Source organism: Coffea arabica, chromosome 6e (genome assembly GCF_036785885.1).
Source record: "Coffea arabica cultivar ET-39 chromosome 6e, Coffea Arabica ET-39 HiFi, whole genome shotgun sequence".
NCBI classification, from domain to species: Eukaryota; Viridiplantae; Streptophyta; class Magnoliopsida; order Gentianales; family Rubiaceae; genus Coffea; species Coffea arabica.
In genome coordinates, this window is record NC_092321.1 from 37894506 (window position 1) to 37918851 (window position 24346).

Consider the following 24346-nt stretch of genomic DNA (forward strand, 5'->3'; position numbering starts at 1 on the left):
CTAACGGTGCAGATTAGAGCGATCTATTACGTTCCAGAACTTACAAACGCACGTAAACAAGTCAAAATGTCAAAATAAAAAAAACAAAATCGGAGTCGGATATGAATAGTAACCGACCCGTCAGAACCGAACCAAATATCAAGCAAACATTCACATCTTGAAACTTAGCATTTACAAGCCAAAGTGGCATACAAAAGTATTCAAATGTGGATACATGTCTGGTTTGCCAAATCAAAAGAGAAACGGTCCCAAAAGTACATTTAGGGTTTCAATAAATGAGCTATACAAAAGATATGTCCAACTAGCTCATTTTGGCAACCAATTATCAATTGCAGTCCAAAAGTATTTATTTTCCTGTAAGGAAAACAAAAGGAATAGTGTAACAGCCCCACTTTCCCCTAAGGCGAACCAAAGGGGTTAGCGGGCTGCCTGCCCAGCTCTCGCCAGGACTAACGATGCAGACTAGAATTATCTATTGCGATCCGGAACTTACAAACGAGCGTAAACAAGTCAAAATGGAAAAAAATAACCCAAAATAAGAAAAAAGAAATCCGGAGTCGGCCATGATAGTAACCGAACCGTCAGAACCCAACCGAAAGAAAACGCAAACATTCACATCTGAACTTTAGCGATTACAATCCAAAATTTCAATCCAAAATGACATACAAAAGTTTTCAAAAGTTAATACATATACACGGTTTGCCAAATCAAAAGAGAAAACGCCCCAAAAATACACTTAGGGTTTTAATACATGAGCTATACAAAAGATATGTTCAACTAGCTCAATTTGGCAGCCATTTGTCAAATCCAGACCAAAAGGGTTTATTTTCCTGTAAGGAAAACAAAAGGAACAGAAAGGGGTGAGCTTGCGCTCAATGAGGTACCAAACATATAGCAGAAAAATCATGGCATTTCACATTTAACAAATCAGATACACATGCCAGATGTAAAGCAAAGGAACCAATGATTCAAATCAGAAGGATACGGGTGGCTCTCAGGAGCCAAATTTCCAGCGCAGTACTTGACCCAAACCGGTTGACTCTCCGTCAACGTATATAGAACCAAAACGTCCGTAGACCCCTCTTTACACCGAATTCCGTCCACCAAACACCCCTTTACCGGGCCCGCTCACCGTAACCGAACAGAAATGGTAATACTCGAGTATACCGGAATCAAGGGTCTCAATACCCAAAAATCCCAGAACAGACTACCGTGGTTCGTTATCTAATCGTCCAGGCCCTTGCCGGCCCGACTCGAATAACTTAGCCACAGGATTGAGCTCATAGGTCATAGAAATTCGAACAGATGCAGACACAGATAACAGATTCAGATACAGATACAAAATAGCAGATTCAGATAGCAGATTCAGACGGCAGATTCAGATAGGCACTCAAAATTGGCATATGAACAGATAGAAGAACGAGTGTGATAAAGTACACCCTCGTCTCAAACAAATTTAACAGATTGCAGAGCAGAAATCAAGTTAGACAGCAATGGAGGGGAGTGGTACACTCACCGGCTCAACTTCAAAAGTTTTTACTTCAGATTGGCCTTAATCGCCAAGAAACCCTAAAATAACCAAAATAAACCAATTGAAGGTTTCACATCCGTAATCGAGTAAACACAATGCACATGAGGCTCGACTACTAGTCGTATGCCTCGCCAAATAATTACTAATGCAAGGGTATAAAACATGATTTTTGGGAACAAAAAGATAGCATAAAGACCTAGGTTCAATAACCCAAAAGCCCTTTTATTTCTACCAAAAGGCAAATCCAACTTAAAAGAACCAAACGGCCTAGAAAATCGGGCAGCACTTCCCCTAAATTTCTTACTTTTCCAGCCATTAAGGCTTCATTATTCCCTCGAATCAGTCCCAACATCTCACACAAAATTCACCTCATTTCCAAAAGCCATTCACTAGGCCCAAAATAAAAGTTAACTAGGAAATGACCGGAATAAAAGTAAGCCTTAAATCACACAAACAAGTACAATGAGACTCGATAACGCGTCATAAAGCCATGCCAACCACAACCCCAATAAGGTTTCATATGCATATATAAGCATTATAGCAAGCCAGAAAATCAGGAAATGTAGCCATCTTGGCCATAACAACAAAAATAGTTTTACCTTCATTATGCGGGAATGGCACAAATTGCACTACGCTTATCGGATGAGGGTGTAAGACCCACCATCTCGAACCTAAAAGACAGGGCTACAACAATGTAGAAGGCCACTCAGTCCAAATCCTAGCACAACTAGGTCAAATATGCAGAATACCAAACCAGAACCGTAATTGCAGGTTTACAAATCACACTATGCTGTAATCAGTACAACTCAGTCTATACAGGTCCAAATGCAGAAATTCCAAAGGCATATGATAGCTAGGAGATCAAGCTAAATTTTATAAGAAGATACCAACAACAAAATCCAAAACAATCCCAGCCAAAACAACCCATTTCAGACGCAGTTCGCACATTCTGATCAACCCAGAACAGCAACAGTAAAATCGACATATCTCACTCTACACTACTCCAAATGACCAGAAATTTTACAGGCACCTCAAACACATCAATACCTAAAACTTTAATGTTTTAAGAAAAGGCCAATTCGGCCTCTAACCATATGATACAAAACCGGACAGAAAAGGGGGTTATGAAACCCTAACTTCCTCAAATTCCTTCCAAACCCAAAATTGGTTGCAATTATCAATAATTCACACCTACGAGAGTCATTATAGGCCATTGCCAATCATCACACAAGGCCACAACATCATGATCATATTAAACCAGAAAAATCACCAATAAATTGTAAACTTCACCATTTCATAAAAAAACAAGAATTAAATCACAAAATTCAACACTTTAGCTTCCACTAAGCACAACTCTAGCTTCATTAAGTGTAGGGGAAAGTTCATATACCACTCACCTAGTAAACAAGAGAGGGAGAGTTGTAGGACACCTTAGCTTTTCCAAAAAACTTCACCAAATCACTCACTAGCACCAAATGGAGGGATTTTATGGAGTAGAAACTAGATCAAGCAAGTGTTTTGGAGGATTTGAGCTAGATAATTGCCAAACTTTGAAGAGGTTTTTCTTCCTTCTTTGCTAGAGAGAGAATCGGCCAAGAGGTTGAAGACAAGAATGAATTTTGTGTGATTTTTTTGAGATATTTAAGCAATTGGTCAAAAGTCAAGAAAATGAATAGTAAGTCATAAGCTATTTCCAATACAATGGTGACACTTGTCACCTCCATTAATGCAATCCTATCTTTTCTTTTTCCTCTCACATCAATCACTTCACATCCTCTACTTATCTCTTAACACCCGATAAATTTCACACAGTATCCGAAATTTAACCTAATTGGCCGAATTTTCCCGAACTTTTCGCACTAGTGGGTCCCACGTCCATTATATACTCTTAGTTTCTCAAAAACTAACCGATACTATAAAAATCATTTAAAAGCTATATTTACTCATAAAATTTATTTGCACAATTTTTCGAATAAAGAAAAGGTGGAAAAACGTATAATTAAAAGAAATTAAAACCTAGAAATTAAGAAAATTACGGGTCCTCACAAATAGAGTGAGCTAATTGCCCAGTAAGATAATACTACTCAAGCAACCAAGTTCATATAAGCATCAAGCTTTTCATTTCAATACATCAAAAGTAAACAAAGGCACACATTAATGGTGGTGATAAAAGGATACGGGCGGCTCTCAAGAGCCTTTTTCCTCGTTTGCATTCTTGATCGAAGCTCATTGACCCTCCGTCAATGTTTAAGAGTAACCAACCGTAGACTCCACTTTACTTCCATTCCTTCCACCCAACATACCCCTACCGGGCCCGAACTCCAAACACTTGCACTGTGGTATTACTCGAGTATACCGGAATCGAGAGTCTCTCATACTACAAGATTCCATATAACATTTCCCCAAGGATCATTAATTGGCACGACCAAGCCCTCACCGGCTCGATTCAATCAACTACCAATGGGGTTGAGATCAATGATAACAATTGTAGTCGTTGGATACTCGTCCAATCGACACCAAGTCAAGTACTTTCATTTCATGTAACATTTCATATAACATTCCAATAACATGATAAACAATAAGTGAGAGTGATAAAGTACGCTCTCACTTCAATCAATTAACATTCAACTCATCAAGTTCGAGTATCAAAGTTATATAGTAACACACAAGTGAGTAGTACACTCACCAAGCTTGCAAATGGTGTTTCATGCACTTCCGTCAAAAGAACGTCGTGAACCACCGTCACGCCCTAAAACATGCAAACAAGTACAATGAGACTCGATAACGAGTCATAAACCAATGCCAAATACGACCCCAATAGGGTTCCATAAGCATATACAAGCATTAGGGGAAAACTAGAAAATCCCGAAATGAAATTAGCTTTAGCCCTGAAAAAAATAGTTTTTGACCTCATTTTGCGGTAATGGTACCAAAAACACTACGATTATCGTATGAAGGTGAAAGACCCACCGTTTTCGAAGCTAAGATATAGGGCTACAATATTACAGAAGGTCACTCAACCCAGTTTTGTGACGGCCCCACCTCCCCCTAAGGCGAACCAGAGGGTTCGGCGGGTCGCCTGCCCAGCTCTCGCCGGGACTCAGTCGTTCACTACAATCCTCAAACAGATTACAAGATAAAACTCAAATATTACAATATAAATCTCCAATATACATCAAATTCTCCAAAAATTACATGTCATAAGCGAAGCGGAAACAATTCCCAACTATACATAAAATGATTTCCAAATCCAAATTATACAAAACATAGGCCATCCAGTCACGTGCACAAGTACTACAAGTCCTTCCTTCGCCACGAGCCCTGTGGAGGGGAATAAAATATTTTTGGGGTGAGCTAGAAGCTCAGCGAGTAACCAGTAAAATCAGAAATCAAATATATTTCACAATGTTGCATTTCGATCATTTCGATGATGTCATGATTCAGAGATCAAATGTCCGTTTATTGCTCTCGTGAGCCAGTGAAATCATAGCACTTGAACACCCAACGCTCAAATAGATCATTTAACATTAACATTAACATTAAGAGGGAGCCCCTTCTTGAGCTCCAGATAAACATGAACATGAACCATAAACAGAGAGGAGATGTTGGTGTCCAGCACAAAACTTTCCCAGAACTCATTTCAAGCCAAAACATGTCATGAACTCACATGCAAGCACGCATGATATGCAATCGAGTACATAATGCAAGAAACATTTTCACAAGTACTTTGGAAATAGTTTAGGGTCACTCACCTCCATGGCTCAGAAATCATCCATCATATAACATTGCCTTACTCAAATCCAAGTTTTAGATCACAAACTCAATGCAAACAAATCCTTTAAAAGTTCGGACAGCACTTCCCCTAAATTTACTTACTTTTCCAGCCGTCATGGCTTCATGATTTCCTCATTCCAACCCAAAGGTATACACACAACAACAAGTTCATCCAATAGCCATTCAGCAAACTCCAAGTAGTACTAGTACAAGTCAAGCAAGGGAAAAGTCCGGAAATGAAAGTTTAGCTCAAAACCAGAAAAACAGTTTTGACGTCATTTTGCGGTAATGGTACCAAAGGTACTACGATTGTCGGATGAAGGTGCAAGACCCACCGTTTCGAAGCTAAGAGATAGGGGTACAATATTGCAGAAGGTCACTCAACCCAGTTTCGAGTTTAACCAGGTCAAAAATGCAAGAAACTATACCAGAATCACAAAAACAGATTCACAGAACGCATTCCAGCGGAAACATCATAACTCAGGCTCTCCAAGTCCAAATCCAGAAATTCCAAAACCAGATAAAATCTAAGAAACAGGGATACATTTCATCAGAAGACCTCAACAACCAATTCGGATGCAATTCCAGCCAAAACAACCAATTACAGTCGCAAATCCCAATTTCGGTTAAACCAGAACAGCAATAGTAATTTCGACTTTTCTCACTCTACGCTACTCCGATTAACCTGAAATTTTGTAGGCGCCTTTAAAATGTCATTCCCTACAACTTTAATGTTTTAAGAAAAGGCCAATTCAGCCTCTATCTAGGACCTAAAATTTCGGACAGAATGAAGAACCAAGAACCCTAATTTTCCAGATTTCTTCCAAAACAGAATTTACTTGCAATCTTCCACTTTTTCCACCTTCTAGAATCATTAAACATCATTTCCAATCATCATACATAACCACATAATCATACTCATATTAAAACAGAAAAATCCCCAAAAATAATAAAAGTTCATCCATCCAACCACAACTCAAAATATAATCCATCAAACCATCTCTTTAGCCATCACAAGTCTCTAATTTAGCATAATCAAGAACAAAGAAAGGATGGCTAGACATGATACCTTCAAATATCAAGAAAGGTGATGACTTAGGGATTTTTCTTCCAAAATAACTCCACCAAGAGCTTCAATCTTCCTTAGCTAGCAAGTTTTATGGAGTGATTTGCAATTTAATCGGTTGGAACTCAAGATTTGGACAAGAAATTGAAGTGCAAGATGATGGATTTTCTCTCTCTTTTTCTCTCAAAATTTCGTCCAAGACAAGCTAAAATGGAGAGAAATTGGGTCCAAATTGGTTTTAGTAAAGTTAGAAAAGTCAAGGTCCAATGGTTTTGTGACAAATGGTCCTTTAGGGTTTTAATCTTATCTTTTTGTCTCTCCAATACAAATATCTTAACACATTGTAAAATAATATCACTTAATACAAAATTCCAACAAGTTGTCAAAAATATAATGCATTTACCGCACTTGCGGGTCCCACGTCCAAAATACGCTTTTAATTTCTCAAAAACTAACCGATACTAGAAAAATCATTTTAAAACTATTTTTGCTCATAAACTTTATCTGGGGAATTTTTCTAATCAAGAAAAAGTAGAAAAGGCGGGCGTTTAAAAAATAAACCCTAGAAAAGTAGAAAATTTCCGGGTTCTCACACTTATACTTTTCGGGGCGTCACAAGTTTCGAGTGTAACCAGGTAAAAAATGCAAGATACTACACCAGAACCGCAAAAACAGATTCACAGAACGCATTCTAGTGCAAACATCATAAAACAGACTACATAAGTCCAAATCCAGAAATTCCAAAGCCATCCGAAAGCTAAGGAACAGGGATACATTTCATCAGAAGATCTCAACAACCAATTAGGAAGCATTCCTAACCAAAATAACCAATTACAGAAGCAATTCCCAAATTCGGGTAAAACCAGGATAACAAGGGTAATTTCGACTTTTCTCAAGCTACGCTACTCCGATTGACCTGAAATTTTGTAGTCACCTCTAAAATATCATTCCATACAACTTTAATGTTTTAACCCAAGGCCAATTCGGCCCCTAGCTATGAGCTATAGTACCGGGCAGAATGAAGAACATCAAACCCTAATTTTTTCAATTTTCTTCCAAAACAAAAATTGCTTGCAATTATCCCCTTTTTCCACCTCCTATATCCCTTACATACCATTTCCAATCATCATACATAGCCACATAATCATATTCATATTGAAACAGAAAAATCCCCAATAATTACAAAAGTTCACCAATTCAACCAAAAATCACAAGATAATCCATAAAGTTGCATCTTATTCCACCACTAAGCATAAATTAAGCATCATTAGAGGGAGGAGAGGGGTTCTTCACAACTCACCTTAGAAACAAGAGAGAGAGAGCAACTAGTCCTCTTAGCTTTCCAAATAACTCCACACAACACCTCACTATCACTCCCTTAAGTGATTTTATGGAGCAAAAACAAGATTGGATGGTTGAGTGAGTTGATTGAAGCAAGATTGAAGCCAAAAACTTGAAGAGTTTTCTTTCTTTTGTTACTTGAAGAGCTCGGCCAAGAGGAAGTGAAAATGGTGAATTTTTGGTATTTTTTTGATTTATTTGGTCAATGGTAAGAAAATGAATAGTAGTCTTACAAGTCCCTCCAATCAAATGGTGACACTTGTCACTTATTTAATGCAAGTCTATCACTTTGTTTCCTCTCACACCAATCCAAATTGCAATCTCTACTTATCTCTTAACACCCGGTAAATTAATTCCAGTATCCAAACCTTAACCTAGTTGGCCGAATTTTTCCGAACTTTTCGCACTAGTAGGTCCCACGTCCGGTATACGCTCTTAATTTCTCAAAACCTATTCGATACTAGAAAAATCATCTAAAAACTATATCTTCTCCTTAAAAGTATCTAGAATTTTTCCTAATCACGAAAATGCAGAAAACAAGCCATGAAAGATAATAAAACCTAGAAAATGGGAAAAATACGGGTTCTCACACTCTCTCCCCTTTAAAAGAATTTCGCCCTCGAAATTTCTCACCTCAACTCACGAAAAGGTTAGGGTATTTCTTTCGCATTTCTTCTTCCACTTCCCAGGTAGCTTCCTCTATCCCATGGTTTCTCCATAGTATCTTCACTAACGGAATCTGCTTGTTTCTGAGCTCTTTGACTTTCCGGTCCAGCACTTGGACAGGTTTCTCTTCATAAGCAAGCGATTCGTCTACGTCGATCTCCTCTGGTTGTAAGACATGGGATGGATCGGGATAGTACTTCTTTAGCATCGAGACTTGTAAGACGTCGTTAATTCTAGAGAGACTTGACGGCAATTCTAGTCTATATGCCACCGCACCTATCCTCTGCAGGATCTTGTAAGGTCCGACGAACCTCGGTTGCAATTTCTTTCCTCTACCCGCCGTGACACTCCGTAACGGTGTAACCTTGAGGAAAACACGGTCTCCAACTTCGAACTCCAAGTCTTTTCTTCGGTTGTCGGCGTAACTCTTTTGTCGGCTTTGAGCAGTTTGGAGTCGTTGCCGTATCAACTTGACCTTTTCTCGCGCCTCCTCCATCCATGGAATAGTGGTTGAATCCAGTGCCTTCCTCTCACCAACTTCATCCCAGTAAATTGGTGACCGGCATTTTCGTCCATATAATGCTTCATATGGAGCCATTTGAATCGACGAATGGTAGCTATTGTTGTACGCAAACTCTACTTCAAACTCTACTAAGGTCATGTGTTGACCCCAGTTGCCTCCAAAATCCAGAATGCAAGTCCGTAGCATGTCCTCGAGAGTTTGGATTGTTCGCTCCGATTGTCCATCCGTCTGAGGGTGATAGGTCGTGCTCAAGTTGAGTTTCGTCCCTAGTGTCTCTTGGAATTTCTGCCAAAATCGAGATACGAAACGTGGATCTCGATCGGAGACGATGCTCACAGGAACACCGTGTAGCTTTACAATCTCGTCCATGTACAATTGAGCCAATTTGTCCATGGAGTACTTCATGTTTACTGGCAAGAAATGGGCTGATTTGGTTAATCGATCGACGATCACCCAAACGGCATCGAGTCCTCGCTACGTTCGCGGCAAACCTGACACGAAGTCCATGGTGATGTTTTCCCACTTCCACTCGGGTATCTCAAGGGGTTGTAACAAGCCCGATGGTTTTTGATGCTCTGCTTTAACCTGTTGGTAAACAAGATATTTTTGCACATACAGAGCGATTTCCTTCTTCATATTATCCCACCAATAGGTTCCTTTCAGGTCCTGATACATCTTACTACTACCCGGATGGATTGTATACTTGGACTGATGGGCTTCCTCTAGAATCTCCGTTTTCAACGATTCATCCTTCGGCACCACTATTCGGTTCCGGTATTTTAAAATACCTTCAGGACTGAAATTGAAGTCAGTCGTTTCTCCTTTTCCCACTTTCTCTCCCTATTTCTGCACCATCAAATCCTCCTTTTGAGCTTCGTTAATCCTCTCCAAGAGAGTGGAGGTTACCCTAATGTTACCAAAAATCACTTTATGATTCCCAAGGTAGGGTTTCCACTCGCAAACCGACTCTAGTAACTTCCACTCTTTAATCATTAACCCGGCTACTTGTGCCTTGCGACTCAAAGCATCGGCCACTACGTTCGCCTTGCCTGGATGGTAGTTGATGGTACAGTCGTAATCCTCCAGAAATTCCATCCACCGTCGCTGCCTCATGTTTAATTCCTTCTGTGAAAAGAGGTATCTCAGGCTTTTGTGATCGGAGTAAACCTCAAAGGTTACCCCATATAGGTAGTGCCTCCATTTTTTAAGAGCGAAAACAACGGCAGCTAGCTCCAGATCATGCGTCGGGTAATTCTGCTCGTGAAGTTTTAACTTCCTAGAGGCAAAAGAGATCACATTACGGTTCTGCATTAATACACAACTCAGGCCTTCTCGTGACGCGTCCGTATACACAGCAAATCCGTCCACCCCGTTTGGTAAGACTAGCACCGGAGCCATGGTCAATTTTTTCTTTAATTCTTGAAAACTTGTCTCACTTCGGGCATTCCAAATAAATCGACCATGTTTCTTTGTCAAGTCAGTTAGGGGACCGGCTAGTTTGGAAAAGTCCTTGATGAAACGCCGGTAATATCCAGCCAGTCCTAGAAAGCTACGGACCTCGGTGGGGTTTTCTGGCCTCTTCCAATTAGTCACAGCCTCTACTTTCGTCGGGTCAACTGAAATACTCTCTTGAGAAATTACGTGTCCCAGAAAAGCAATTTTCTCCAGCCAAAATTCGAACTTGCTGAACTTGGCGTACAGTTGATGGTCTCTTAGGGTTTGTAAAACAACCCTAAAGTGCTGCTCATGCTCTTCACGCGTCTTGGAATAGACTAGAATGTCATCAATGAAGACCACGACAAAGCGATCCAGATAGGGCTTAAAAACCCTATGCATTAAATCCATGAAGGCGACAGGAGCATTCGTTAATCCAAAAGGGCATAACTGCAAACTCGTAATGCCCGTATCTTGAGTTGAAAGCAGTTTTCGGAATGTCCTCCTTCCTGATTAATAGCTGATAATATCCTTGGCGGAGATCTAGTTTCGAGAAAACCACCGCTCCTTGCAACTGGTCAAACAACTCATCTATGTGGGGCAGTGGATACTTATTTTTCACCGTGATATTATTCAGACCCCGATAGTCGATACACATTCTCAAACCACCGTCTTTTTTCTTCACAAACAGTACAGGAACTCCCCAAGGAGACCCACTCTCTTGAATGAATCCCCGCTCCAGAAGGTCTTGCAATTGCAACTTTAACTCCTTAAGCTCTGCAGGAGCCATTCGGTATGGTGTTTTTGAGATAGGTGAGGATCTCGGTAGCAGGTCTATTTTGAATTCGATTTCTCTTTCCGGAGGTAGAGCTACTAGCTCATCAGGAAACACGTCCGGAAATTCCTTCACTATGGGCACGTCCTCCACCTTTACTTTATCCGAAGGGGTATTGATCAGAAAGGCCAAAAATCCTTGCGCCCCTCTACTTAGCAGTTTCCTAGCCCGAATGCCCGAAATCAACGCAGATGAGGCTAACCTACCCCTTATGTCCAACCGTAAAGTTGCCTCACCAGGGATGCAGAATTCTACCACTTTGGTTTTACAATCCAGTTGGGCATTATACTTGGCTAGCCAATCCATACCTAATATCACATCATACCCTTTAATGACCAAACTTATTAAGTCCCCTAACAATCTCTTCTCTCCTACCCACACTTCACAATCCCTATAAACCGTACTAGTAACCAAACGTTGATTCCCCGTAGGTGTACTAACTTCTAGGTCGTATGGTAAACTAACAGGTTTTATATCGATGCCACACATGAAATCAGGGTTAACGAAGGAATGAGTGGCACCAGGATCAATTAAAACTTCGGCAAAACGGTGGAAAATAGGGATCGTACCTTCTACGACCTCTAAGGAATCTGGGACCTGTTGAGGTTCTAATGAATATACTCGAGCTGGCACCTTAGGTTTCGTCCCATTCCCCTTATCCGGCCCCGTATTGGTCCTTGGCGCGATTTGAGCTCCCTTTTCGTCTTTCTTTAAGAGTGGACAGGTAGCAAGCTTGTGGTATGCGTTTCCGCAACACAGACATCTACCTCCCTTCTTCCAGCAATTATCTTCAGAGTGATTCGACTTTCCGCAGTACCCACAAGGCCCACGGGATGCCGAACCTGAACCTTTCTGGAAGTTTCCGCCTTGGCTTCTTCCGGCTGAACCACCCCTGAATTGAGCCCCTCTGCCTGTACCCGACTGTCGTCCACCTCCAGCTCCTCGTTCGAACTTGGAGAGGGTACCTTTATCCCCTTGTCCAGAGCTGCTTCCAGGTAAACCCCGCTTCTTCGCCTGGAAGTTCCGTACTTGTACCCTGGCGCTCTCTACCCGTTGGGCCTTCTCAACGGCCTCGCTAAAAGCATTAATCTGGGCCACCGCGAGGTCTTTCTGAATTTCCACATTTAGGCCCTGGATAAAACGCCTAATTCGCCGTTGCTCTGTCACAATCAACTAAAGCGCAAATTTGGAAAGGCGGGTGAACTGGCTCTCGTATTCCGCCACTGATTGAGCTCCTTGGCGGAGTCGGATGAACTCATCTTCCTTCCTCTCCTGAACCAGAGGAGGGAAGAATTTCGCGTTAAACTCTCTCATAAAATTTACCGAAGTCCTGGGCGTTTGTTCCCGTTCCCATTTCTGCCGAACGACATTCCACCAGGAATGGGCCGCCCCTTCCAGCTGGAAAATGGCAAAAGTCACCTGCCGTTCTTCGGTATAGTGCAGAGCAGCGAAAATATAACCATCTTTTCGAGCCACCTTTCGGCGATATCCGGATCGGGTCCCCCAATGAACTTGGGTGGAGCAAACTTTTGAAATCGTTCGAGAGCTCTGTCTTCGCTCTCGACATGATTGCCAGGGTTTCCAGGGTTTCCAGGATTAGGGTTTGGATTCTGGCCTTGTTGCTGCACCACTTGTGCCAGCAGGTTGGTCATTTGCTGCATAGCGGCAACTATCTGTACATTGGGATCAATTCTCGGTTCAGGATTGGGTCCAGAGGAGGTTTTCCCAGCACCCCGGTCTGGCGTATGTTGCCTATTCCCGCGCCCACGCCCCCATCCACTACGTGTACCTTCCATGAGTTCTATTTGATCTAGACAAACGTACTAGAACAATAAAATGACAATGCATGTAAATAAAATCCCAAAAACTTTTACAACTATATATATACATTCCAAACAAGGCAACAACACACATATAAACAACCAGTCAAGTCAAGTACAGTCAAGTCAAGTACAAACATGGACAATCCACGAGGGAAAAGCCCCATCCAAAAGAAATATACACGTAGCTAACCCAAACGTACAAAACGATTAGCTAAGGCTCTTTTCCCTATCCGCCCTATATACAGAAACAAAACTATCTCAAAGACCCTAGGAATCGTAACCTAGTCCGACGACGAGCTAGAAGACCCACCCGACGGGGTAGATCCAACCCCAGCCTCGGGCTCCGCACATGAGTCCTCGTCGCTCACGCCCTCGACCACGTCAGTACAGAGGTTCAGGATCGAGGCAGCTCGAACCTTCACCTTTCGGGCTCTCTTAGACTCGCGCTCACGGACTTCCCTAAGCTGAGTGCAGAGGTCATCCACCCTATCCTCTACCTCTAGCACGTCGTACTTCAAGCCCTTAATGTGCTCGGCCTGCTTCTCATTGGCCGCCCTAAGCTGGTTCATCTCAGCCTCAAGCCTAGCATTATCTGTGGCTAACTCCTTACGCTCCTCGGCCACAGCGAACACCAGAACGTTAGGGTAAGCATACTTATGTCGACACTCACACCGTCTCAGGCGGTTAGACGGACTCCAGCGCACGACGGCCCCTCTTGGCCGTATCTGGTATGGTATCACGGGGAGCGCTCCACGAGGTCTCTCGCCCGGAGGACTATCACTAGGCTCACCCTGTCCGGCCATCCTACACCAAAAGAGCAATTAACCATAAATAAGCTTAAAGGCCATAAACAAAGAACCCTCAAATCGAGCATTTCTATTACACCCAGGCTGATTCAAACCTAGGCTCTGATACCACCTGTGACAGCCCCACCTTCCCTTAAGGCGAACCAAAGGGGTTAGCGGACTGCCTGCCCAGCTCTCGCTAGGACTAACGGTGCAGATTAGAGCGATCTATTGCGTTCTGGAACTTACAAACGCGCGTAAACAAGTCAAAATGTCAAAATAAAAAAAAAACAAAATCGGAGTCGGCTATGAATAGTAACCGACCCGTCAGAACCGAACCAAATATCAAGCAAACATTCACATCTTGAAACTTAGCATTTACAAGCCAAAGTGGCATACAAAAGTATTCAAAAGTGGATACATGTCTGGTTTGCCAAATCAAAAGGGAAACGGTCCCAAAAGTACATTTAGGGTTTCAATAAATGGGCTATACAAAAGATATGTCCAACTAGCTCATTTCGGCAACCAATTATCAATTGCAGTCCAAAAGTATTTATTTTCCTGTAAGGAAAACAAAAGGAATAGAGTGAGCTAATTGCCCAGTGAGATAATACTACTCAAGCAACCAAGTTCATATAAGCATCAAGCTTTTCATTTCAATACATCAAAAGTAAACAAAGGCACATGAAGAGGCGATTTTTGGCAGGTAGTTGGACCGACCTAAATCAGACCTCTCTGGGTTGAGGTGAGGTGTATCCTCGCGGCCGAAGTGGATGGCGGGGCTTCTCCCCTGGTATCACTCCGACGATTAAGTTAGTATGAGAACGAGAAAGATAATAGTATCTAAAAAATGAACAGTCCCCTCACTTGTTGGGAGTGTGTGGGGTATTTATAGAATGAGAGTGGAGGGCAGGACGGGGGTCTTATGCCGGTGGGACCCATGTCCTGCCATTACGGCTCTGCTTCCTGTCAGGCGGCCTGGCTCTGACACTGTAGCCTTCTGGGTATGATGGCGGAGAGTATGGTGCAGGTGCCATTAAGTGCCTCCAGTGCTTTTCAGATAAAGCACTGGTCCCAGGTGATGTCAGGTGGCTTGACATCATCAGCGTGCAGCTGAGGTGGAGGTGCCGAGATCACCTACACAGTAGACTAGGGATCCGGCCGGGCTTAAGGGATAACCCCGAGACGCGGACGAGCTCTGATGAGGGACGAGGTGAGTTCACCTCGGGCATGCGGGATGGCCGAGGTGAGCCTCCTCAATAAGCCCCCCAAGCCTCGGGAGCTCCGGGCTAGGGAGGTTCCGAGGCTTCCTTGTGCCGAAGTCGTAGAAAGTCGGAGTCCCGAAACTGCCCCGGAAGATGCGGGGACGTGACACGTGGGCGTGTCAGTTGAAGGGACGTGGTCACTGGTAACCGTCGCGTCGTGAAGTAGTGGGACGTTTCGTGCAGGGTGTCAGCCGAAAGGACGGTACATTAATGAGGAGAGAGGGAGGCACGACGTTCTGAATTCGAACGTGGCCGTCCTTTCGCATTCTTGCCGCCTCTTCATATTCCGCCCAAACTCTTATAAATAGGGGGGCCCCCTCACCGCACTTCTCACACCTTTCATTTTCATTTGAGATTTGCAAGTTCACGAGCGTAGCCGAGGTCAGTTCTTTCAGCCGAGGTCGGTCTAGTAGCCGAGATCAAAGCCGAGGTCATCAACTTCGTCCAACTCCGTAGGCAATAGTAAGTATTCTTCTTCTTTCTTTCCTCATCTTTCACCCATGGCCAAAACAGCTAAGACCCACAAAGAAACCGTGACACCGAGTTACCGAACCGAGGTGAGGCCGGATCCTATAGAAGTGACGACGTCCAGCTCTGATGGGTCGACGCCGAGCTCTGGGGAAGGATCCACCAAGGAGGCCCGCGAGGAGGTTGACGTCGAGTTGGAGTCATCCGAGATGAGCGAGGGTGGCTCCGAAGTGGCCTATGATGAGGAGCTCGGCGTCGAGATACCACACGACGAGGACGCACTGGAGCCTGTCGCTCCCGAAGATACATCCAACATCGACTTCGGCAAGATGCCGAAGTTTAGAAGTCGCATCGGAAGAGATAGGGCCGTGAAGGTGATAAACAAGTACCCTTTCCGGTCGGGGTACGAGATCACACCGCCCGGGGTGGATGACTCAGCCGAGAAGCCCCCCATTGGCATGGTGGCCGTCTATGTCCAACAGTTGGAGGCCGGGCTAAGGATGCCTACGTCGAGGTTCTTCAGGGATCTGCTCCGTCACTTCGGCGTGAGGATTACCCAACTCGCCCCGAATGCGATCCGCATCATTATGGGGTTCGAGATGCTGTGTCGACATCAGGAGGTGATTCCCTCTGTCGACCTCTTCCGCCGATGCTATACCCTCAAGGCGCACGGGACGGACAAGGGATGGTTTTATGTTGGCAATCGGAACAATGCCATTCCGAAGTTGGTGGTCGGCGCTCCCAGCTCAATCAAGAATTGGAAGCGCGACTACTTCTTTGTGTCCGAAGTGGACTTCCCCAGGGGCTTTTGGTGGAGGCCAATCAAAGCGAAGGCCGATCCCTCTGCTGGGGATGCCAAGGAGGAGGACTTCCAGAAGCTGATGGGGTCGGGAGTTCGGATATACAGTCTGGACTACCCCGAAGCCGTGCTGGTTGACGGGGGAATTAGCCGAGCTTTGATCCCTCCTGACAAGACTCCCTTCACCTCCACTAAACTTAAGATACCTTGTAATTTTCTTTCATAGCTTTGATTTCACTTCGGCTAAAGCACATGATAATATTTGCTCTTTGTGCAGTGACCAAATTGTCCGACATCATCACGTCGAGCTCAGGTGCTGAAGTGGCGAAGAGGTCGAAGAGGAAGAGTTCGGGCGAGACATCGGCGCCCCCGCCCAAGAAGAAAACACAAGGGCAGCCTCCCAAGACGTCGGCCAAGGAGACCACCCCCACCACGGCAGCTCAGAGCAGTTCGGCTGCTGCTGCCACAGGGTCCACTTCGGTACCAGAGGGGGTGCCACTAGGGGTGACCACGGCACTTCCACCTCAACATGGCCGAGGCAAACAGCTGAAAGCTCCGGTCAACGCGGTGACGGCGACTTCGCTCCGGAACCGGTACCATAGCCCCCCAGTGTTTTCTGGGAAGGATAAGTCTCACTCCGGCGAGCAGTGGTGTCCGGATTGGTCGCTCAAGGTCAACGACCGATGCTCGAATCCTCGGGTCGCCCAAGACCTGGTGATGCAGTCTACTCTGCCAAGAGACTTGGACTTCACAAGGAAGCTGACCCCGGCCGAGATGGTCCAAAGCGTTATGGTGACCACGGCCTCCAACAAAGCCTTTGTTGGAGAAGAGCATGGAGAAGAGCTTCACCCCGGTGGAGAGGAGGCCGGAGAGAAGGCTGCCCAGGAGGGAGCCGAAAAGGGACGAAGTCAAAACAGACGAAGTCAAAGCAAAAAATTAAAGTGCGGAGGTGAAAAGAACCGAGGTGAACTCACCTCGTCCCTCATCAGAGCTCGTCCGCGTCTCGGGGTTATCCCTTAAGCCCGGCCGGATCCCTAGTCTACTGTGTAGGTGATCTCGGCACCTCCACCTCAGCTGCACGCTGATGATGTCAAGCCACCTGACATCACCTGGGACCAGTGCTTTATCTGAAAAGCACTGGAGGCACTTAATGGCACCTGCACCATACTCTCCGCCATCATACCCAGAAGGCTACAGTGTCAGAGCCAGGCCGCCTGACAGGAAGCAGAGCCGTAATGGCAGGACATGGGTCCCACCGGCATAAGACCTCCGTGCTGCCCTCCACTCTCATTCTATAAATACCCCACACACTCCCAACAAGTGAGGGGACTGTTCATTTTTTAGATACTATTATCTTTCTCGTTCTCATACTAACTTAATCGTCGGAGTGATACCAGGGGAGAAGCCCCGCCATCCACTTCGGCCGCGAGGATACACCTCACCTCAACCCAGAGAGGTCTGATTTAGGTCGGTCCAACTACCCGCCAAAAATCGCCTCTTCAATTGGCGCCGTCTGTGGGAACGAGATAGCTATTAAAATGAGATCCACGCGCTCCAGAAGCGGAAGAGTTCCCTCAACTGGGGCTGGGCAGACCTCGGGTGCCCAGCAAGACCGCATATCTGAAGAGCCAGGGTCCCAAAGGACCCAGCCCAACAATGAGGACGCCATCGCCAAGATGGCCGAGTTTGTATCAGACAACCCTAACATTTTTGAGGAGCTAGGAAGGTACCTCAAAAGGCAGGGAAAAGAAAAAGCTGAGTCTTCCAAGAGGAGACCGACGAAGTCCCCTGAAGTGCCCTCAGGCGAGGACTCCGAAGATGGGCGTCTATCTCGGAGCACCTCCAGGCGAGCCTCATCCAAGGCAACCTCCAAGATTGCCTCCATCTCCCGAGCGTTTTCTCGGGGACTACTGGGAAAACGAGCCGAGGACCCACCTCGGCGTCCCGGAGGCCTAGCTTCTGATTACATGAGGGCTCCGCCCTTCACTGATGACATCAACGGGGAAATGGTGCCCCCGAACTTTAAGCTACCAAATTTGCACACCTATGACGGCCGTGGTGACCCCGAGGATCACCTCCGCGCCTTCATCTCCGCATTCCGACTCTACTGCGTCCCCGACGCCGTGATCTGTCGGGCTTTCCCCATCTTCCTGCACGGGACCGCCCGGAAGTGGTTCTGGAGTTTAGAACCGGGGAGCATTTCCTCCCTGGATGAGCTGATAGACCGGTTCATCCACCGCTTTGTGTCGTCTCGACCAATAACAAAGACTTCAGCTTACCTCTTGAACCTGCAACAGGGTCAGGGCGAGTCACTTCGCTCGTACGCCCAAAGGTTCAACGAGGAGAATGTACAGATACCTGACCAGAACGAGCAGGTAACTATTGCTGCCTTCACCAACGGGTTAGTAGCAGGGATCTTTAACACCGAAATCCATCGGCAGTACCCCCGTACACTCCGGGAGCTCTGGGAAAGAGTGGACCAGGGAATCCGAAGTGAAGATGTAAATCGCATGAAGCGAGAAGCCCAAGCATCTCGTACGGGGCAAGATCCCCGGAGGAGGAAAGACACTGGCCGAGGTGAACCAGGCCCAAGTGGCACTTCAAACCAACCCCGAGACCGCCGAAGTGTCTTCGACCGGATCGTGAAAGGCAGATCGTCCACCTCGGACGCCGAGCTGACGCCCCTCAATTCGAGCCGGACCCACGTCCTGGCTGTGATGAGGCAGAATCACCTCGGCCGCAACCCTCCCGAAATTCCGGGGAGGAGAGATAAGAGGAACTCGAACCTCTACTGTGCCTACCACCGTGATGTAGGGCACGAGACTGAAGACTGCAATGACCTGAAGCGGGAAATCGAAAATTTGATCCGGCAGGGATACCTGAAGCAATTCGTCCGCAAGGATGGAGGCTTCAACCGAAGCATCTCCCACCGGGAGAACCGAGGCCCCCGCCGAGACGACCGACGGGACACGAACATGCATTGCCGAGGTCCCGAAGACCGTAGGGAGGACAAGCAGCCCCCACGCGATGGCTCACCGGGCTACGGCCCCAACATCGCCGGGGTGATCAACACCATCGCGGGAGGACCAACGGGAGGAGACAGCCAGAACTCCCGGAAGCGGACCTACCGCCAGGCCGAGATGGAGGTGGCCGAGCCGAGCTCTCGGCTGTCCGAGGTCATCACCTACGGTCCCGCTGACCCCGTTCCTGCGGCCTCCAGCAATCATGAAGCTCTTGTGATTGAAGTCCTCACCAACAACTACGTAGTCAAAAAGGTCTACGTAGACCCCGGAAGCTCGGTAGACGTCTTGTACTACCGGACTTTCGAAAGTTTGAAACTGACCAGGGAGCAACTCACTCCTGTCAGGACTCCCCTCGTGGGATTCGGGGGACACGTCGTCCACCCGGAAGGCATGTTGACCCTGGTGGTAACAATCGGGCGTCATCCACGCTGCCGAACTGTGCCTGTTAGTTTTGCGGTGGTCAAAGCAGACTCCCCCTACAATATGCTGATAGGCCGGCCCACGCTCAATGCCTTGAGAGCCGTATACTCCACCTACCACCTGAGCTTTAAATTCCCAACATCTGCGGGGGTGGCCGAGGTAAGCAGCGATGTGGGCGCCGCCCGAGAGTGCTACCTCGCCACCATTCAAGCAGCAGTCACCCCCCGGCCCTCACCGAGGTCAGAAGAAAAGAGGCCAGCGGTCCTCTCCATAGACTGCATCGACCCTCAGAAGGCAGAAGAGCCCAACAGGCTGGAGCCCGGGGATGAGGTGGAACTGGTGGTAGTGGATGAAGCGAAACCTGACCAAGTGGTCCAAGTAGGGGCTGGACTACCCTCACCCCTGAAAGAAGAAATGATCTCCCTGATCAAAGACCACCGAGACGTCTTCGCGTGGTCCGCGGATGAAGTGGTCGGAGTGCCACCCGAGCTCATGACTCACCAACTCAACGTTGACCCACAGGCCCGACCTGTGCGACAGAAACGAAGGCACTTCGGCCCCGAACGTAGTCAGGCCATATCGGATGAGGTCGACAAGCTCTTGCCGGCCAAGATGATCCACGAAGTCCAATATCCCGCCTGGCTGTCCAATCCAGTCATGGTCAAAAAGGACACCGGTGGATGGAGAATGTGTGTCGACTTCACCGACCTCAACAAGGCCTGCCCCAAAGATTGCTATCCTCTGCCGAGAATAGACGCCCTCGTCGACGCGGCGATGGGGTATGAAATCCTCTGCTTCCTAGATGCCTTCAAAGGGTACCATCAAATAGGAATGAGTGAGGAGGACCAAGAGAAAACGGCGTTCTACACCGACCGAGGTACTTATTGTTACACCACCATGCCCTTCGGGCTAAAGAACGCCGGGGCAACCTACCAAAGGCTGATCAACCGACTCTTCCAGAATCAGATCGGCCGCAATGTGGAGGCCTATGTGGATGACATCCTCGTTAAAAGCCTCGCCACTTCATCCTTTCTGTCAGACGTGAGGGAAGTCTTTGGTGTCCTGCGAGACTCGAGAATGAAGCTGAATCCCAAGAAGTGCGTCTTCGGCGTCACCTCGGGAAAATTCTTGGGGTATCTGGTTTCCCACCGGGGAATCGAGGCCAACCCCGACAAGGTGAAGGCCATTCAGGACATGTCCCCACCTCGGAACATCCGAGAAGTCCAACGGCTGAATGGACGCCTGGCCGCGCTGAATCGCTTCCTGTCCCAATCAGCCGAGAAAGCTCTGCCCTTCTTTAAGGTGCTCAAGAAGGCTGATCAGTTTGCCTGGACGGAAGAGTGCCAGGCTGCTTTCGACAAACTGAAGCAATACCTCCATCACCTACCCACTCTCGCTTCACCTCGGCCCGAGGAGAAGCTCTACCTCTACCTCTCCGCAGCCGATGAGGCCGTCAGCGCTGTTCTTATCCGGGATGAGGGCACCCAAGTGCCCGTCTACTATGTCAGCCGAGCTCTCCGCGGACCGGAGACCCGATACACTCAGGTGGAAAAACTGGTGCTGGGGCTAGTTCACGCCGCTCGGCGGCTGAAGCCCTATTTCTTGGCTCATCCCATATCCGTCAGGACCGACCAGCCTCTCCGACAGATACTGGTTCGACCCGAGGCCTCCGGGCGCCTCACTAAATGGGCCGTCGAGTTAGGGGAGTACGACCTGTCCTATGAGCCGCGCACCGCCATAAAAGCTCAAGCCTTAGCCGACTTCTTGGCCGAGCTCACCTTCACGGAAGGTCCGGAGTCCACCTCCGCCTTTGCCGAGGTGTCCACCCCATCCCTGTGGACATTGTATGTGGATGGATCCTCTAATGGGGACGGCAGCGGAGCTGGACTTCTCCTGGAAGGACCTCAGGGAGAAGTGTGCTCTTACGCCCTCCGCTTTGGCTTCCCAGCCACCAATAATGAAGCCGAGTACGAGGCCTTAATCGCTGGACTCCAGCTGGCCCGAAGGCTCGGCGCACAACAAATCCACGTCCGCAGTGACTCCCAACTCGTCGTACGCCAAGTCCTTGGTGAGTATGAGGCCAAGGATGAGACCATGCAACGATACCTCTCCAAAGTACACCAACTCACCGCGTACTTCGAGTCCTTCGAAATCCAAAGAATACCCCGTTCCCAGAATAAGCGAGCCGACGCCTTATCCCGGCTGGCTTCTACGTCATTCTCTGACCTCAACAAAACTGTCTTAGTGGAAGTCCTGAGTGAACCAGGATACGTGGAAGAGGTGGCCTGCCCCGTGCACTCTGAAGAAACCTGGATGACCCCGTTCATCCTTTTCTTGGGTCAAGGAGTCCTCCCTGAAGACCGAGCCGAGGCGAGAAAAATACAACGCAAGGCGGCTCGGTACGCTCTCCGCGATGGAGAGCTGTACAAACGTTCCTACCTCGGCCCATGGCTGAGGTGTGTCACTCCCGAGACAGGACGCCACGTCCTCCAAGAGATCCACGAGGGCTTGTGTGGAGCTCACGTCGGCCACAGAATGCTAGCCAAGAAGGCTCTGCTTCTTGGATATTTCTGGCCCTCGGTTCGACAAGACGCCCAGAACCTCGTTCTCGGCTGCCATTCCTGCCAAGTCCACGCGCCCGAGTATCACCAGCCCGCCAACTTCATGGTTCCCATCACTTCACCCTGGCCATTCGAGCAATGGGGGACAGACATCATAGGTCCTTTCCCCAGAGCCGTCGGGGGTCATACCTTCCTGGTAACCGCTGTGGATTACTTCACCAAATGGGTTGAAGCCGAGCCACTGAGGACCATCACCGGGCTGGCAATTCAAAAATTCTTTTGGAAATGCATCGTCTGCCGCTTCGGCATACCACAGGTAATCATCTCGGATAATGGGAGGCAATTTGCCGAGAACCCCTTTAAAACTTGGTGCACAAACCTTGGCATCAAACAACATTTCACTTCGGTAGGCCACCCCCAGGCCAACGGCCAAGCAGAAAACTTCAACCGAACTCTCTTGCATGGCCTCAAGACTCGACTACACCAAGCTGGAACATCTTGGGTCGAAGAACTCCCTAGTGTCCTTTGGTCTTATCGGACCACGCCGAGGTCGGCCACGCAAGAGACCCCCTTCTCTTTAACATACGGAGCCGAGGCTGTCATCCCTGCCGAGATCCTTACCCCCAGCCCTCGGCTCGCAGCCTATGCAGCCGAGGTGAACGGCGAAGAAAGGCAGTTGGATCTCGACCTCGTCGATGAGCGAAGGGACCTCGCCTCAGCCCGGATAGCTTCCTACAAGAGCACAGTGGCACACTACTACAATGCCCGTGTCAGGCACCGTCGATTCCAGCCTGGAGACTTGGTTCTGAGGAAAAACTCAGTCAGCCGAGCTGAACCGCAAGGGAAACTATGCCCGAAGTGGGAAGGCCCTTACCGAGTTGTGGAGTCTGACCTCAAGGGATATTGTAAACTGAGCTACCGAGATGGCTCACTAGTGCCGAGGTCTTGGCACGCCGAGAACCTCAAAATGTATTGTGCTTGAATTTTTAATCAAGATATGACTTCGGATCTTACGTTATTTTTCAACATCGGTTTCACGTTATTAAAAAATAAAGGGGGACAAGCAAGGGACGAAGTCAAAGCAAGAAATTAAAGTGCGGAGGTGAAAAGAAATAAACTTTCATTCAACAAAGGAGCGTTACAAAAAATACAAGGCCGAGGTCGGAGTGCTACTAAGCGCTCTCCACCTCGGCCACCCCTTTAAGACCCACGAGCCTAGACCCCTGTCTCGGCTCCATTCCCCTTTTCGGCTCCCTCCTGGGCAGCCTTCTCTCCGGCCTCCTCTCCACCGGGGTGAAGCTCTTCTCCATGCTCTTCGCCGATGTTCCCTCCAGGCACTTCACCCGTCCCTTCGCCGAGGCCTACATCGGCTTCTTCTCCTCTTTCCTCCTCGAACGCTTCGTCGAGTTCAGACAGCCATTTGTTGAACTCGTCTTGAACCTCGGCCAGGTTCCTCCCGGCTCGGATGCCTTCGGCCATCCGATCGCACAGCTCCGTGGAGTCCTCGTTATAGTGAGCACTGTTCCTCAAGGACTCCAAAGCCTCGGAGGGCAGATGAGCTGCGGCCTGGTCTATGGCCGAAGTGAAGCCCAGCATGAAGGATGGCCTTGTCAGCTGGCCGAGATCCCCAATGAAGGTCTCGGACCTCCGGAAATCCTCGACGGCCGAGGTCCTCGCGCTATCAAGGGATTGTTCGTGATTCTTCTTCGCCTCCTCGGCCCTCTTCTGCTCTTCCTCAAGAGCGGACCTCAGACTGTTGGTTGTGATCTCGGCCTCCTCCCCTTTAGCCTCGGCCTCCTTGAGCTGCCTCTGAAGCTCGGATTTCTCAGACTCAGACACCACCAGCTTCTTCTTCAACTTGGCAATCTGATCTTGCAGCTTGCCGGTGTCCTGCTCCTCGAGCAACTCGCAGTACCGATGTGCCATCTCGGCCACAAAGGCTGTGTTGGAGGCCGTGGTCACCATAACGCTTTGGAGCATCTCGGCCGGGGTCAGCTTCCTTGTGAAGTCCAAGTCTCTTGGCAGAGTAGAC

The 24346-nt window shown here is 47.6% G+C and overlaps 1 protein-coding gene across 1 annotated transcript; it reads left to right on the forward strand.

Moving 5' to 3' along the window:
- The first annotated feature begins 17397 nt into the window (after window positions 1-17397).
- LOC140009879 (uncharacterized) lies at window positions 17398-23296 on the forward strand. The gene is made up of 2 exons (XM_072056213.1): window positions 17398-17559; window positions 17708-23296. The coding sequence occupies exons 1-2, from the start codon at window positions 17398-17400 to the stop codon at window positions 23294-23296; spliced, it is 5751 nt and encodes a 1916-aa protein (XP_071912314.1).
- Window positions 23297-24346: the final 1050 nt, after the last annotated feature.